Here is an 18,922-nt window from a genome sequence, read left to right as displayed (position 1 = left end):
TGGCTATATAAATTTTGCATTTGAGTATAAAAATTTTTTTTTTATTCACTTAAAAAATTCTCGAGATATAGCGAAATACGCATAAAGTAAAATTAACATTAAGTGGTCAAAATTTGAAGCTTTCTTCTGACCAAACTATTGGGACCATAGATTGCGGCTACTCCCTATATTTTGGGAGTCAGAAATCTTAATCAGTCGAAAGAATGGCGTGTTTATTCAGAGAAAGTACATTTTTGTGTCTGATTTCGAAACTTAAAGTATAGTCCGCACTTATTAATTAACATATTTTAGGTCAACCGCTGGAGTCATTTAGATTAAGTACTAGAACGAGAAAATCGGATTATTAGATCAAAAGTTATTCAGGGTCCGTTTTTTCTCCCTTTTTGTTCGTTTTCATTTTTTTGCGCACAGTATACTTGAAACAATGTGCATTGTACCAGGAAGAAATCGAAATTTAATGCTTTTTCAAGGAATTATGGATTGTGAATTTTTAATCGTGACATTTTCATGCATAGTAGCCTGCTACAATATAGTCTGTAATTATTAGTTCTGCTGAAAGCTGTTCACTTTAACACGAAATTTTAAAATCATTTTAACATAAGATGGATCAAGTGTACATTAAAAATAATTCATTTATTTGATATTTTTAAAACGCAACATATAACATCAGAGGGCTGCCAGATCAATTCTTATATTGATTATAATTAACTATCAATTAGCTATAGGATTGTCGTTTATTAATCGTTAATCACTTAATTTTTATAATTTTTTTTCTATTTCATTCAGATGGAAAAATTTGTCTGATAATTTCTATGCTGAAATATTTGTTAAGATTTTCGAAAATTTATAATCATTCGGCATTTTTTCGCCAACCGCTGCTCTTATTTTAAAAAATTCATTTCTTATAATGAGGAACATGCCTTGAAAAATATAAATTCGTATTTTTTGACGCTTTTTTAATACTAATAATATTTTTTTTAAATTTTATTTACTTGTTTGTTTGTTTTTTGTCATCAAACCGAAACCAGATAAGGAAGTTCACTATGTAATTATGAATTTAAAAAAATATAAATTTATTATTAAAAAAAAAAAACAATTCATGATGACATTAGAAATTTTTTCGAAATCATTATTATCATTTCAGTCATGTGTAATCAACAAACAATTCGAAGGTGTTTATTTTATCTGCAACNGGATTTCCTCTTTTTTACTTTCTGACTACTCTCATCCCTGACATTAAAAATAATTCATTTATTTGATATTTTTAAAACGCAACATATATCATCAGAGGGCTGCCAGATCAATTCTTAAATTGATTATAATTAACTTTCAATTAGCTATCGTTTATTAATCGTTAATTACTTAATTTTTATAATTTTTTTTCTACTTTATTGAGATGGAAAAAAATCTGCTTGATAATTTTTAGGCTAAAATATTTTTGAAGATTTTCGAAAATTTATAAGCATTCGGCATTTTCTTAAAAATTTATTTCTTATAATGAGGAACATGCCTTAAAAAATATAAATTCTCATTTTTTGACACTTTTTTAATACTACTAATATTTTTTTTAAAATTTTTATTCACTTGTTTGTTTGTTTGTTTTTATCATCAAACCGAAACCAGGTAAGGAAGTTCACTATGTAATTATGAAATTAAAAAAATATAAATTTATTATTTAAAAAAAATAATTCATGATGACAGAAATTTTTTCGAAATCATTATTATCATTTCAGTCATGTGTAATCAACAAACAATTCGAAGGTGTTTATTTTATCTGCAACAGTGAGGATGATTACCTGTAGGGAGAAAAAAAACAATTAAGTCACGGAAACATTTTTATAGAATGCTGTTTCTTTGTTTTGAGCAATATGCGCAACACGTACAATATACTAAAAATTTATGGGATATATATTTAGATCTCAAATTTTTTTTTATTGTATGTAATTCTCAGAAATTTTTGAATTGGAAGAACAGGATTTCAACAGTCTTATAGTAAGATGGACTCCGCTTTTTCACACATCGGTGCCATAGATTACGTCACGCTAAGATTTTAAAAAAAATATTCGGGGATAAAATGTTAGAAAAATTATCAAATAATAAAAGACTTCGTATAATTTACTCTAGGTTACGCAATTATGTCGAAAATTGATAGTCAATTGAAAAAATTTAAAATAAATGACTTTTATTTTTCCTTCTTGGTAATTAGTCATCAATTATTAGCATAAGGAAAACATGTTTTTCAAAATCAACTTACCAAAAAAGAAAGAAAGAATAATTATTAACGATAATTTCACGACATAAATATCTAAAAGCAAATAATTATGAAGGGACATACTATAAGCTTCCAGAAAAACTCGTTTTTTATTAAATAGGACTATACGCTTGTTAATATATAACTAATGTTATCGTTTAAATACGAAACAAAGTCGCCTGCAATTGAATTTACACCAAATTTCAGGATTCTGACACAAATCGTTGTGAAATTATGAGAGAAACATATGCATAGACGTGGCGTAAGGGGCGGGGCACACTTTTTGCTTTTAGAAAACTTGTAGTATCTACCACAGTGGAAGGTTCATGGGATAGAGTCCCTTAGCCGTCAGGTTAACAGTAGGAGGTTCTCGTGGTCTTCCTCTCCGTGTAATGCAAATGCGGGTTAGTTCCATCAAAAAGTCCTCCGCGAAGGTAAATTTCTCCCAATACTTGATCCAGGAGTTCCCGTGTCTTCTGGATTAGTTTAAAATTACAAGGCTACGGAGTTGAACATTAGTAGACGTAAAGCCAAAAAAAAGCTGGGTCGACTGCTCAACGACGGTTATAAAATAAAATATATGTGTGTTTATTTTTATGTAAACGTCTTTATAAAACTTAAATTAGATGAGTAGTTTTTTAAAAACAAAAAATAAGACACCCCCCTAACTCTACGCCTATGATAGACAGATGCACACAAACTCCTTTTTTTTTCTTCGTCAATGTAATATTTTTTTTTTGACTTAAAAGGGGTCTTTCTTAATTTCTTTAAATTGAAGCTTCATTTTTTAGGTTTGCCGAAATCATGACTCAAGCGAATCTTTACCGATTGTCTGTAAATTTAAACTTTAAGTTAAAATTGCATTCAATACAGAAGTACAAAGGATTATTTTACTTTATTTCGCAGTTTTTTTCTTCTTCCTTAAATAAACAATTTTCTAGCAAATTTGAGTACATAAAAACTCACCATTCTTGTGAAAATTAGTATAATTAATAAAAAATAAAACAGAAACTCTTAAATACATCTGTAGCTACTAATATGCATATTCGGAGGAATTCTGTTCTTCATCATAACTTTAAGTTACAGGTACTGCTGGTTCACGTGTTCACCCTCATGAAAAAAAAAGAGTTTCCTCAAAGAAAAACTGGTGTTTTGGAAAACAAATATGTAGATTAAAATGCATTCAAAATATTTGTGTGAAGTTCTTATTTAGAGAGTTCTTTTTGACGATCTCTGAAAGAGATCTACAACCTCATGTTGCAGTCAGAGTGCACTAAAGACGATGCTATCAATGATTTATTTTTTAGAGTTGAAAGTTAAATTAGGGGGGGGGGGATATTTTAGAATGAGCTAAGCATCTCAAACAAACCTCTTGTCTTTTTCTAAAGCTAACTCATTTATATGACATAAAATTAAATGCAAACTTAAATAAAAAACGTAATTGTTATTTATTTAAAATAGTTTGATAAATTTGTTTTTACACATTATTTTATCAGTAGGGATCATTTTCATTGAAGCTAAATTTTATTCATCGATCCGGTTTTCCTAACGCCAACACAAGTGGCATTTCCGCATCAGGAAAATGACACTGATTAAAATTAAAAATCGTTTGCGAAAAATCATGAACCTTGGATAACATTTTGAAGTCAATGGAAGAAGAAAGGATGCCTCCATTAACGACCATTGATTAAATTTAAAATCGTTTGCGAAAAATCATGAACCTTTGATAACATTTTGAAGTCAATGGAAGAAGAAAGAACGCCTCCATTAACGACCATTGATTAAAATTAAAATCGTTTGCGAAAAATCATGAACCTTCGATAACATTTTGAAGTCAATGGAAGAAGAAAGAACACCTCCATTAATGACCATTGATTAAAATTAAAATCGTTTGCGAAAAATCATGAACCTTCGATAACATTTTGAAGTCAATGGAAGAATGCCTATAGAACGCCTCCATTAACGACGATTTTACTGTGGAACAGAGAGTGGTCGCTCTCGAGAGGTTTCACTGTGTATGCATACATATATTTATAACCTTTTATAGATAAACGTGTTTAAAAAGCATATTCTCGAAATTTAGGTCGGTAATTCTTTTCTTCATTTTTATTTCTATTAATAAAATTGCTAAATAATAATTAATTACTGATAAAAACCTACTTTATAACTTTTCATTCATATTCTTGTGATACAATTCTCCAATCTATAAAAAAGAGGTTTAAATTAGAAGCGAAACTACATTAATGCAAAATACAAACGAAAATTCAATCTTCCTTATTAAAAATGGAATTATGCATTTGTCTTAAAAATTTAAGTAAATTACCAGCACTATCTATCCTTTCACTTGAAGCAATTTAAAACACAACTTATCATTTTTTTCTATTATTGTTACGCAAAAATGATACTTTTACGAACGTTCTCTAACATTAAAATCATATTCTGCTTTAGAAAACTAATTAATTTAAAAATAGCCAATAAACGTAAAATTTCATTAAGAATTTAACATCTTAATCATCTGAGCGTAACATTTTAATTTACTTTTTATTTACTACATTTTGACACATTTAATACATTAATAATTTTATTTAAAATACATTTTTGTTAAATATCTTAATAAAATCTTACTCCGAGCAAAATTTCAGGTCTTAGCAAATTAATGTCATTGTATAGCTCATCTTTACTTGCAATTTTGTCCGCAATCTGAAAAAATAAAAACTTTATAAATATAAATTCGATAAATAAATAATTTTTCAAAATATTTAACTGTTATAAAAATGACATATTTCACTTGAACATTTAAATTTTAATTATCTTTACTTTAAAACCCTGCATAATTTTATAATTTAGTAGAGTTTTTTTCTTCTTTTTTTCCTATTTTACCATGTTTCAACCTCTTAATAAATAAAAAAGTAGTTTTTCTTAGTAAATTTTAGTTCATTTCACATTTTTCACACTAACTCTTTGTAGTTGCATTAAGTTTATTTTGTATTTTTAAAAAACAATTATTGAAAAACAATTATTAAAAAACAATTATTAAATTACAAAAAAGCTTCAATATAAATATATACTAGGTTGTTCCCTTAGGGAATTCCTTTATTGCATTCATGTTTATATTACACTATTTCAATTTAATTTTCGATTTCAGATATAATTCTCTAATCTTTTTTTGAAGCTCATTGTCATACTAATTGGTATTAATTTTTTTTGCAGGAACATAATAAGCTGGAAAATGAAGAAAAAACTGTTCTTTGTAAGAAGCACAACTTCCAAAATATTATTGTTGATTTTATATACTTTTAAGGCATAATCGATTTAAGAGAGCAGTATGGTTATTTGCTGTGGTGGCTTAGGGTGGAAATATAGGGCAAAATTAGGAAGTTTTAATGCTATCCAGTGGCCAGTTGTAGCACTTTTAACAGTGGTCACTTTTGGCCAATTGGCCACTTTTTTTAAATATTGAAAATTTTAAGTGATTTAAAAACTGTTGATATTAATAATGGGAGGCAATTCTTTTGAAGCACTTTTCAAAAAAATGGCAAACCTTCATTTTAAAAATAAAGAACAATTTTAAGGTGCAAGAATTAAAGATTGAAATAAAGTAATTTTTAGAATATAAGAAATTATTCAGAACAACTACATATTTATTGAAAAATATAATAATAATATATATTATAATAGCACATGACACACTTTCGGTGAAAAAAGTGGCAGTCGAGCGGCGAATGCAGGCAATTCTTAAATCGCCATTTGTAATATTATTCACCCTGTGACCGGTGATGGCCATTAATTTTACCCAATACCATAAAAGGATAAAACATTATAGAAAAATTTTTAAAATATGAATGTTGAAGTAGTGATGTTAAGGCAATTATTTCCTACGATTTTAAGGATAAGTATGGATTTTAAGGATAAGCATCCAAAACTGCAGCTTAAGGTAACAGGAATTATTTTCCGAGATGAATTTGACTTTTAATTTTGTAAGAAGTTTTTCTCAATGCCCGGACGAAAATTATTAAAAGCTTAGTTATTTGTTAATCTAGTAATCGGCATTTAGCAAGAAGCATTTTATTAAATACAATTGTAATAATGCCTATAAAATTTAATAAGATATTGGCATTTTGCATAAATATTTTTGCTTGGAAATTTAACAGTCATGTTCCTTTCGATGAGAAAATTTAATACCAGTCTACAAAATATCAGCGTAAAAGATTGCGGGTAACATTGAAGGACTATTTTTAAAATCAACGTTGATCACATTTTGTAAGCTTTCATCCATTTATTGTACATATTTATTGTAATTACAAATTCTGTTAGCAATGCAACCAAAAAATAACCTAGAATACTAAAGAGAAAGAGCTCTTGTTTATTTCATTTTTACAATTTTGATTTTTAATAAATTTACCCAATGCAAGACTTCATCTGTAAGTACTTCTTCTGCCTTCACTTCCTTTTTTGTATCAATTCCAGAGGTAATCTAGTAAATGATTATATGTATGTGTAGTAGCTTTATTGGTTAATCCAACTTTTTGCAAACAGCAGTCGTCATTTATTAGGCTTAATGGCGGTGAGAGTGACAGAGGCAGTTTGCAAAGAACTGTATTTTCCAATAAACCTACAACATTTATATTATTGTCAAAGGGAAAAAATTGACATCTAACTCAGAAGAAAGGGTGAATCTAGTCTAATAAGAAATAAAAATGTTTTCGCTGTTCCAACGGCAATTTAAAAGTATTGCCTCTTATTTTTTGCATGCCCACACAACAATAGTGACCCACCCTTTTTTTTTCGAGCAATCGCTAAACGTGATTTTTCAACCAGACAAAAAGTTTAAATCATACTCGAGACAAAGTTAGAGTTGATAGCCACTAGCTGTGAACTATTGTTTATGTTTGATGTTCTATTGAATTTGTTGTAAGAGCACAACGCACTCTACTCGCCACTATTCGACATTCATGTAAAATAAGAACAGTTTTTAAAATGTAAATAAATGTAGAAGATCTTATTAGTGACTAAAACAATAAAGAATGCAGAAAATTTAAAATCGAACCTTATTTACAGCAATAACAAATCAAAATAAGATTGCCTTAGGGCCCGGTTAGTCTGGTTGGTGGGACATAGGACTCGTGTTCCTAAGAATGTGAGTTCGAATCCCACCGGCCATAAAATCTTCAGGTATTAAATGGTGACTGGTGCACGTCAAATTTGTCGTGGTTACAAAGTCCTCCAGGTTCTAATAACAAATCAATACGTCTGGGGGTATTGAATCGGAGATTGATAGTTCTCGGGTTCAGGTCAAAATAACGATCTGTGAATGAATGGAGTATGGTTAAGTCCCTCTGTAAAACGGGTTGTGACGTGTGTGTGTGGCTGAAGTCGTTTCTTGGCCATAATAAGAAACGCACAATCTGCCTTAAATTTTTTTTTGATTTCAAGCAGGCTTGCTGGTATTGGCAAGTATCAACAACAACCATAAGATTGTCTTAATTAAAATCGAACTAAGGTTGTCTTAAGGTTTCAATATGTGTCTAAGATAAAATGGTTTCGGAGGTGAAAAGAGGGTGATGCATTAATTCTTGTTCAAAATGGATGAAATATGCAGTGGCTTAATATCAAAACACATCCACACACTGTTTTGCTGAAACCCGATTAGTGTATGTATTTTAATTTAAAAATCATGTCTTTTTTTTTTTTTATAAAGGAAACGTATTCGCTAACCTTAAATATTTTATCACAAATGGTGAGCTATCAAGTAGAAATTTACCGAACCGATGCTCAGTGTTCAAACAATTTATGATGATAATAAAGTGCACTTACCGCTTTAAGACAGTAAAAAATTTTAGCTGTCTCGTAGTTAAAAACATTTAAAAAGCTGGATTGGTCAACCTAAAAAGAAATACGAATTGGCATTGTATTTTAAACATATCAGACAGTTATATAATTCAGGTTCGAAATTTATTATCACTTATATTGCACACAAACAATAAGAATGCTTGATCTAACCACTTGCATAACACGCACATCAAGATGCATCTGTCTCCAAAATTGCCTATGACGAGCTGAACACCTCCTAGAAGAGAGAAGGCCTCACCACGGATCAATTAGCAGTCCCAAGTATCGAACATAATTTGCGTAGTGGAGGAAAAATAAGATATATCGAACTACCTTCGGGCTACTAAGCTGCGCAGTGGTGGTAAATACGAAAAATGTCATTACGTTTGGACTACTAAAGGATCAAATTTCTTGTTTTTGGTAAACCGTGCTGAGGTCTTCTCTCTTCTGGGAGGTGATGGCTGAACACGTTGGCAGGCAATCATTGTAGAAATTAATAGAGGAATTCTTGCCAGCGTAAATGTTTAATATTTATTGTATTCTTTTTTAAATGCAATGCATGATGCAATTATTGTTCGTATAAACCACTTTACTCAAGTTAGATCATTTTCAAAAATTTTAACGAGTATATTAGATACATAATATACAAAGCAATTTTTGTTATGTGGAGTTTGGTAACTTATAGAAGAGTTCAGACAATAATTGTACATCTTCGCGTTTTCTAGTTTTTAAATTTTATATGGTAGCAAACCGATGATGGTTAGATCGTAAATAGAACTCATTTTTAAGTTATTATGATTTATTTTTTTTAAAAAAAGAGAACAAAGCAAAAGTTTTGGAGGTAGTGTTCCGAGATGTTAGAATTCTGTGCATTAAATTCATTCATGCATTGTACATAAAACAAAAAAAAATTGTTCTCTTAATAATTTATTTTCTAATGATCAGATTTTCAACAGTTTGTAGAGTGGACCTCAACTATGCTAATCAATTGGCTCTAACTATTAATTAAACCATGGAATCCGACACGAAAACGTATTTTTTCTGAATAAACATACCGTATTTTCGACGAATTTGGATTCTTGATCAACCGAGACCAAGGCTGCCGAAATCTGGAAAATAATGTCTCAATAAATTGGTCAGAAAGTGGTCGAAAAGTTGAAGTTTCCCCCTACTTGTTTCGTCATATCCCTAGATCTTTTTCAGCGAATTTAAAATTTTTGCCAACAATTATTAAAAAAAAAAAAACGTAAGCCCACGGATATTTACATGAAGAAAAATATTTTATACAAGATTTTATTTTTATTTGCATGTGAAGCGGGCTATAATGTAAAAGATAAAATTAAGTTAGGTTGAATTTCTGTATTTTTTTTTTCAACAGAAATGTTTCTCAGTGATGAGAAGAATTGAAAGTGATGGCTGATATACAAAAGCCTAATAAAATTAATAAAAAAAAAGAGAAAGTCAACAACCCAAAACCAATAAGCGGCTGTTTAAAAAGAAGTAAATGATCTTTTGGCAGAAAAACATGTTTCCTTAATGTCACATCAAACTGCCGTTTTATTTATTTATTTTTGTTCCCAATGTGAAATGATCCAGACAAATTTTCAGCTGCTCGATATGTTTTTTTTTTATTTTCTTCATTAAATAAGATAAAGAGAGGCAAGTGAGGGGAAAAAAACTCTTAAGTTGAGAGTAAATGCTTGAAAGGTCAATATTAGACAGCAAAGTACCTGTACATAAAGTACTGGAAAAAAATATTAGTATATTATAAAGATATTTTTTTATCATCTTGATGGATTTGAGGTTACTGGAAAACAAAGTTTCTGTTGCAATTATGCAAGTAATTGATAGTTATTGAGGATCTGAGGTTATTGGAAAACAAGTTTCTGTTGCAATTATGCAAGTAATTGATAGTTATTGAGGATCTGAGGTTACTGGAAAACAAACTTTTTGTTGTAATTATGCAAATAATTGATAGTGTCGAATTCGGGTGTGAGGATTTCATATCTGGTATTAGTTTTGCTCCTTAAGCTACAGATTTTTTAAAAGACATTTTTAGTCATTCTTTGTCGAAGTACAAGTTTAAAAAAGTTATGTATAACAAGGGGCTGTGTATATATTGCGATAAACCTCTAGAGGAGTTAAGGCACATCGTCAGAATTAAAATTGCATAAGAAACCATACCCAGAAATGTCGTCATACGCAGCTAGAGGCGCTTCCTTATTGTGACCTGTTCAGAAGCAAACGAAGAAGCGGTTCAGGACAGGGAATCACCCTAAGCGGCGTAAGATGATATTTTCTTGTATGGATTCCCATGCAGTTTTAATCCTGATGATGTCCCCTAACTACCCTAGAAGTTTGTCGCAACATTTATGCGACCCCTTTGTTATAGGTTTATAACGTTATATGTTATATATAACGTTATATAACCCTATATAACGTTTTATGTTTGTAAATTTCGACAAAAAAGACTAAAAATGTTATTTTTTTAAAAAAAAAGCTTGGAGAGAGAAGCCGATTGAAGGCTTAAAATCAACGGTACGAAAGAACTAAACAAGATTTGTTAAAAAATCTCATCCAACAGATTAAAAAAAGAAAATTAATGTAATTCATTATTGATTTATATAATTTTGAAATACAACTCAGAAATCTAGGGAACTTATAAGTTTATGTATAAGACCAAATGGAGGAATTATTTTCTTCTAAACCAAACTATATTTCTTTGAAAGCGAGGAAACATGAGCCCAACTAACAATTTATAAAATAAAAAACATGGATCCATTGTTAAACCAAAGTTTATGAAAATGTAGTCTTTGACTCGCCATTAAGAATATTTAATGTCAACAATTAAGGACTGTCCGGAGCAAGAAACAGACCATTTGCTATGCCTGGGATTTTAACCTAACTCTTTAGTGCCGGAACCAAAAAAGAACTATTTTAGGTTCCACAGGTATTTTAAAGAATAAAACTATTTTCATCGTAACTAGGCTATTCAAATTATTATACTTCTGATTGTATATAAGATCTTACTGTACTTTCAGTGCAAGTTCAAAGAAAAACAAAAAATAAATAAAATCTGTATGATGTAATATAGTTTTGTTAGTATATTTATTACTAAAGAATGTAGCTTTATCAGCATATTTATAATATATCTGCCGTATTATTCGGCACAGTTTCAATTTTTATAGATTAAAATAGGTCCCAAGACAGTTAGTATTCTCTGTGGTACTAATTTTCTGTTATAGAATACAATTTTCAACAAAAAAAAGCTAAAATAATAATGCGGATATGGCAGAAGTACGCACTTAATCTTTAACCCTAATCTGCATATATATAGACTAGGCTCGATCGAATTTTTTGAGGATAAAATTTTTATTTTAATTGATCATCATATTGGATGCCCTATAAATGACCGATGACTCGAAAAAGTATTTAAAGTAAAGTGGAACGTATGATTTGCGACATTCTGCTAAAGAAACCAAAAGCTTTTGTATCTCATCGAGATTCTAAATTTGTTAAATAACATGAAAAAAGAAGGAGTCAATAATGTCAACAGTAGGCGCTATTACTAAAATGATGTCTGCAAATGACTCAGCTGTTCGAGAAAAATTTCATAAGACCCACTTGCATCAACAGCGTGACGCTTTATGAAGACAAAATTAACTGACATTTCGTGAAAATATTTCGGTTGAAATAGTCAGATATGCAGAAGAAAAAAAATTTGTTTTATAGTTTTTTCAACCAGTTACGCCATCTTTTGATGGGCTTTGTAACTAATTTTGTAGCTTGGCGATACAAAAAAATAAATAATTTTCTAAGCATAATAGAGCAAAACGCATGCTTCTACGTCATTCTATTTAACTTGAATTGTATTTTCAAATCTACGTCATTCATGGAAGACCAGGCAGGTTGCCGTTCTTAGTGATTATAAAACAACCTTAAAGCATAGATAAATCAGAAAACAACTTGAATAAAGCGCAAATAATGGTACATGAATGGACATACTATAGTTTCGGTTCCATAAACAAGAACATTTAGAAAGACCGAAACTGTATGTCCATTCATATCCTTTTATTTGTGTTTTATTCACGTTAATTTTTGTTTTATCCATACATAGCACAAAGTATAACATAACCTCATTTGAATCTCTGGCAATGTCAAGAAATTCACTTGTCTATCTGCTTTGGTTGCGTGGTGACAAAAATTTAAAAGTCTTCACAGGCTTGATATGTGAATAGAAAGTGAAAACAAATATTTTCATTACCATATTTATAAATGTATGTATTTTATTACTCTAACAAGAAAAATGTAAAAGGCTGCATACAATTAAAAAATAATATTTTTTAAAGCTTCAAATCACTTTGTTCATATTTAGTATCAGCGTTCTTTTAAGTGCATTCAATATTTCATTGAAATACTAGTTTAAATATAGACACATTTCTAGTTTCTTGCATTTTCTTTATAATTTAAAAATTGCAATCACATCAGACAATGTAAAACATTTTCTTGCGTGCAAATAAACATAAATTTTTAACCTTGACAGACGACAGTTATTTTTTTGTTTGTCTAAATATGTGTACTTTTAATTAAATTAACAATGTATTAACAATCAATTTAATCAATCAATTTATCTAAAATGTTAAAATTTTATTTTAGCTTTCAACAGAGTGTATAATTGTAGTAGTTTCCGTTGTAAGGAGACATTTTTTTTATAGTTTAACCTTTTAACAACTTTTATAGTTTTTAAATAACTAATAGATAAGTTCAGACGTTTTGAAAAGTTTCAGAATCTATATTAGTCAATATATTGGGCTTTCACATTTAAATGTAATTCACTGAAAAGTTAAAGGTTTTTTCTTGAGTTACCGTGTGTTAAAAACGACATTTAATAAAAATTATTTAAAGTTTGAAAAACTTTAAGTAAATCGAGTTTTTTTTTCCTTTAAAAAATTTATAGAGGCAGATGATCTTATCTTAATTGATATTTAATATCAATTGAGATTGAGGGTTGATCCCTCTTTCATGTTGATATTGCAGAGTATTATTATTTATAAAAATTTTAAGGAGGCATCGAATGCTCGACATATAATCATCTAAGTCATCTATGTTCAGTCCTGATTCAATTGAATTTTTGCAAACACATTCTAAAAGTCAGAAAAAAAATCAAATTTATTTAAGAGCAAACGACAAGTGAGATTAAAAAAGCAGACGATATTTTCATAACTCATTTGGAGTTTGAAGGCGTGAAGAAGTGAAGTGAACTCTTTAATGGAAAATATTCGACGTAGTTTTTGCTTAGAAATGTGGACTGCCCGTTACGGTAAAAGGAAACGAAGGATTTAGAATTCTATCATCATCTAAAGAATTTCCTGCCAGTTAATTAATTCTGATGCCATCGTATGGAAAACGCCTGAACAGATGGGATTGCTTTTGTATTGTTTAGTAAGAAATGGTGAAAAGCTTTCTAATATTTTTGTAAATGCCATATTTCAAATAACTGGATCTTCAGTTTTAACAACCGGTACAACGTGCATAGGTTATAAAATTTTAGAAAATTAAAAAATGAATTAAATATAAAGAACTATAAATGAAAGAAACTATCTTACTAAACTTAAGGGATCAGGAAAAGTTTGAGTTTGTTGATCTTTATGTTTTGTTTCCTGCAAGAAAAGGAAGATATAAAAGTAAATATCTAATGATAAGTTTTCATTTTATGCCCGGTGTTCGACATTCACCACGCTTAATATATATTATTAGTAGCATTCTAAAATTAATTAGTAATCGAAAATTAGTATTTAAAAAAGAACAAAACAAAAACGACACCGAAATAAGTGAGTAAAAAGTAGAAATATTGTTTAAAAACAGTTTTATTTCCTGATAAATCCCATCAGTGTTTCGAAATATCACTTTATAAAACTTCTTTGTCTTCTCCGTAATCAAACATGTTTTTAATTTTTCAATATCGATTTGATTCCTAAAAATTTGGTAGTTGTTTTGGTGCTTTCCTCGCATAATTATAATTGGGGATGTATGTGCGGTGATATTTTTACTTCATATTCAAAACTGGGCTTCAACGAACAAATATTTTATCGGCCGTTATTATGGCACATTCTGACTATAATTCGAAACACTGAAAAAAAATTGTAACAAGCAATAACTGTCGTTTTTAATGCTTTCATATTACAATTCTTAAAAATGGTATTGATAGCAACAATTTATTTTAACGGTGCCAACAACTACATTTTTAAAGATTATTGTTAGGATTTTTTATATATTTGTTTAAACTATTTGTTGTTGTTGTTTCTAATGCCACTTGCCACACGGGCAAGCCTGCTTGGTGAAACCGAGCAAATTAAAGGCAGAGTGTGCGTTTCTTGTGTGTCAGTGGCGCCATCTATTGCCAAGAATTCGACTTCTGTCACACCATACGTCGCACCCGTTTATAGGGCGGACCCATTCATACATCCATTCATTCATCCACAGACCGTAATTTTAACCTGAATCAGAGAACGATCGATCTCCAATCTAGTACCCCCAGAGGTATTGATTTTTTTCTGGGAACGTTTTAACTATTTAACTGTAGAGACTGCTAAAATCCTTAAAAATGAACTTTTTTAAACAAAGAAAAAAATTAATCTATTCATTTTGTTATCCCTATAATAATAAAAAGGAAATCTCCCGCGAATCCAGCAGGTGTGGCAAACTATGGGGAAAATATACAAGCAAGTTTTTCTTCCTTCGTTTTTCCCCTCTCAATATTTTCCCAATTTTACGTTAGTTTATTAACGTTGAATCATGTTGAAATGTTAACTCTAATTTCTATTTTTTTCTTCTTATAGTTAACAAGCAGTGACTTGGGTTTCAGTCGAAATTCAATTACTATCGCGGTTTTTAAAATGACAGGTTCGAACAACCGAAATGCATTAACATTTGAAATGGTTAGTTAAAATAATAACTCTCCCTATCAATTTAAATTTTAGTGTGAAAAAGAATTTATATTTAAATCAAAATTTCTCGGGGAAAGTCTAAATCCTACAGCAAATGTGACCAGTATTCTGAATAACTTAATAATATTATATTTAAAAAGAAACAACCCACTTTTAAAAATTTGACCAGCCAACTTTCCAAAATTTGAAATTATAAAACTTTGAACATTAGTGATCACAAATAGTTATTTAAATGAAGTAATAATCTATCTATAATAACCTATCTATAATAAGAGAAAAGGCGGGATTAAAATAATGTGAAGGTAGTCTAGGCGAAAGTGAAGGTATTATAGGCGGAAAAAAAATCAAAACAAACATTTTTCACATTATTTTTACAAGGATTTTAAAGGCATATTTAAAGAATTATTCCCCCTATGCCTTTTTTGAAAGCTTTATTTCAACATAATTATCTGTATTTCATAATTATCTGTAAATAAATATCATAATTACTATCTGTAAATAAATAATTAGTCCGAATTAACATTTTCAAAAATTAACATGATCGATGCAGAATGTTGACGAACTTGAACTAATCGCGTCAAGTTTCGCTCACTCATCTTGAAGCTATACCGAATAGTGCCGCTGAGCTGCAGTGGTTCAGTGGCTACGGCACTGAATTGCCATTTTAAAGAACTGGAGTTCGATCCCTATTGCCAGCTTGAAGCCGACCCAACTTCAGATCGATGGGTAAAAGCTTGTCTGGGAATTAAAAGCGGTCTATTGACCACATTGCCAAAATCGTCCCATTAGTAACCAAATTATGAAAGAATCCCCACCAGAATTATATCTCTGATAGAATTCGATGAATGAATACCACTAGTTGAATCATTGCTGTTTTTTTGTGTGGTTGAGCCGGGAGAGCTGTATTAAGATCACCGTACTTTTTGAAAGCTGAATGTGAGAGGTTTAGTAACTTCACGGTCGTAGTCACTCCTGTGTTGCCTTTAGAAGTCGAGTGTATGCAGGCCGACGTTGTGTGCTCGAGACTGAGTAGCAACAGTGCGAGGAGGTGGATAATGTTGCAGTCACAAGTAGCAAGTCAACTATTCAACGTGTACCATCCAACGAAGTAGGTGTTACTGTCTAGGTAGGCGTGTTCATATCGAAGTGGGCGTTTTTGCCAAGGTAGGCGTGTTCTCATCACGTCCGGGTCACCAATGTGGGGAGAGGAATATTAGACCATGTCAACCGTCATCTATGAAAAGATACCCCACATAGAGTCGAGTTAACATGCCTTATATACTAGTGAAATGTAGTTGTAATTTTGTAGTGGTAGATACGCTACAATCTTAACCTCCAACACGTCCGTGGCCCACAACGGGAACATTTTACTTTAGTTTTTATCAATTCGGTTCTGAGTGTATGAAACATTCCTGTAAAACATATTTTTGACGATTTCCAGTAATCGTAGATTACAGTGGATGGTTCAAGTGGTTTTAACAGTGATGATCCTAATACTCACTGTCAAACCCCGGTATATACTAACAAAAATCTCACAATATAACGTAAAAAAGATCCTACTCAAGGAATAATAAACTACAAATTTGCGAATTATTTCAATAACCAGTAAAAAAAATCGTTCTTATTAGCTTAGGTGTGAAAAATATTAAATTGCTTTTCACGTGACTACAGTATGCATCTTTTCCTGAACATAAAAAGATAGACTTAACGTCTATGACAAAGCGATAACATGCTGTCCGCTTGCGTAACTGAGTAAATATTATGAAATTGTTGATTTATCTAAGTCTAATAATGATACTGATGCAAAACTCGATAGTAAAACTCCCATTAAAACTGTTACTTTTTTCTGATGTTTCACATTATTGCTTCGAAACTGTAAAAACATACCTAATACAGCAGGACGTAAACGACGTAACAATTTCTTTTCCAAGTAAAAACTCGAAATGGATTTTTTAATAGAGTCAAGAATCGATAAATTGTTCATTAATCAGTACACACTTTAAAATTAACAAAATGACTTAATTATTCACTGCATTTCTAGTTTCTGAATAAAAAGAGCACTATTACTGATTCCGAATATTTCTGTGCAGCTGTTTATTAGGGTAATTGTAGAGCTTATTTTATTCTCGGATAAAACGAATGATTAAGCTGATTTAACGAATAAAATTTTCGTTCTGATGAATTCGCTAAATGACTTGCTTATTCCCTGACTGTACTTATTTTATTCAATTCTTCAGCACTCATTCTCCATTAAAAAAAAAAAAGAAGACATTTATATTTATCTATATTTTTTACCTTTGTCCTGGAATTTTCCCCATCCAATTTATTTTGTTTTTCCTTTGACATCGATTCCTATGAAACAAATCGAAATTATATGATAAACAGTATTTTCATAGCGACAACAATTACAAGTACGACGCTGAAAAAAAAAAAAAAAAACGGAGTGCTTTGAACAACTCTTGATCTAATAAGCAGACCCTCACATCCTAGGACTCAATCTTAATTGCTTAAAAGGACCTCAAAAATGATCTGAAATATGCTAAACAGTTAGTGTAGACGATATTTTAAGTTACGAAATCAGATACAAAAACGTACTTTCTCTGAATAAGCATAAATTTTTTTCCGTCGAATCTGGATATCTGATCAGCCCAAAATATGCGAGGTAGACGCAATCGGACGAAAAGTGACTGAGAAAATGAATTTTAAATAAACAACTTCTTTAAAATGTGTAACTCGGGAAATAAATTCAACCAATTTTGTACTTTGCCGTTTAAATTTACATACTTTAAAATGAAGTTTAAATTTAAATACTTTACTATTCGGAACTTTTACGACCATTATTAAAAAAAAATAGTGAACAAAATAATTAATAATTATAAAAACTTACTTTTTGTATGAAATTATCTTAGGATAAATAAATTTTATTATTGGGTGCAAAAATTTTTTCGATTCGCTCAAAAATTCGATTCGATTCGCTGAGCTTTCGTCCACTCTCCTGACCAAATTATTATAACCATTCTTCCCAGATTTTTGGCTACTCCCCCCCCCTTATTTTGAAGAGATTAACTTGAAGAGATCTGCAGCAATTCAAAAGAATGCTTACTGAAACCTTCAATTTATCGTTACCACAATGATCGATTTTTGGGGACGTTTATAAGCAGGTAACGGACCCTTACTTTCCCCCATATGAAAGTATGAACCATTTGATCCAGAGTTTAACTATTTAAACCATCTGTACGGTAATTTCTTGGCAAGTGAAGATATTTACTCTGTCAGGCTTCCAGACTTCAACCTTATCGAGCTCCTAATTATATTAGTTATGCTCTAGGGAGAAGCGCTGGTTTCGAAAAATTAGAGAGAAGCGCTGGTTTCGAAAAATCTCTCTAATGTCTTTCATACTATTAGACTATCAATATTTGAAACTCAGAACGCACGCGCAAAAAAATAAGGTTAGAGTTACACTAATCGCAAGACTAACGCATCTCTATTATCTCCTTCCAACAACCATTCAGCTACGCAGCTGAACGAAAGCACGATCTCCAAAACTACTCTATGATATTTTATTCTGTATTAACGTATGAAATATTATAGAGGAGACTTTATTACTCTCTATTTACCTATGATATATTATAGAGGAGGCCACTTTAGTCTCTATTAACCTATTTATTTTGTTCGATTTTGAAACCACTGTTTTTTACCATCAGAATCCAATAAATGTTAGACAGGATCACACATGCGTTTTACTACTGTTAAATTGTTTCATTTTCTAATTTTATTATTGTATCATTTTACATTGTTTAAACAAAATATTGTTCAAATCTGACAAATAATTTGCGAGATGATTGACATAAACTTAATCTCTTGATTTTGAACAATAGAGTATTTTTTCCAGTAA

The 18,922-nt window shown here is 30.3% G+C and overlaps 1 protein-coding gene across 3 annotated transcripts in view; it reads right to left on the bottom strand.

Annotated features, from left to right (window-relative positions):
* Positions 1-1,644: 1,644 nt before the first annotated feature.
* Positions 1,645-18,922, bottom strand: part of LOC122268871 (uncharacterized) — a gene marked incomplete at its 5' end in the record, with an annotated part of 19,872 nt that continues 2,594 nt past the window's right edge. The window contains 7 exon segments of one of the 3 annotated variants that reach the window (XM_071183676.1): positions 1,645-1,796; positions 4,412-4,454; positions 4,877-4,951; positions 6,654-6,725; positions 8,066-8,134; positions 13,687-13,740; positions 17,323-17,379. In XM_071183676.1, the coding sequence (XP_071039777.1) occupies positions 4,413-4,454; positions 4,877-4,951; positions 6,654-6,725; positions 8,066-8,134; positions 13,687-13,740; positions 17,323-17,379 (369 nt within the window). 3 annotated transcript variants of the gene reach the window in all.

The sequence above is a fragment of the Parasteatoda tepidariorum genome, chromosome 7 (assembly GCF_043381705.1).
Source record: "Parasteatoda tepidariorum isolate YZ-2023 chromosome 7, CAS_Ptep_4.0, whole genome shotgun sequence".
NCBI classification, from domain to species: domain Eukaryota; kingdom Metazoa; phylum Arthropoda; class Arachnida; order Araneae; family Theridiidae; genus Parasteatoda; species Parasteatoda tepidariorum.
The sequence above is the reverse complement of the archived record's forward strand: the minus strand, read 5'-3'. Positions and strand labels throughout refer to the sequence as shown.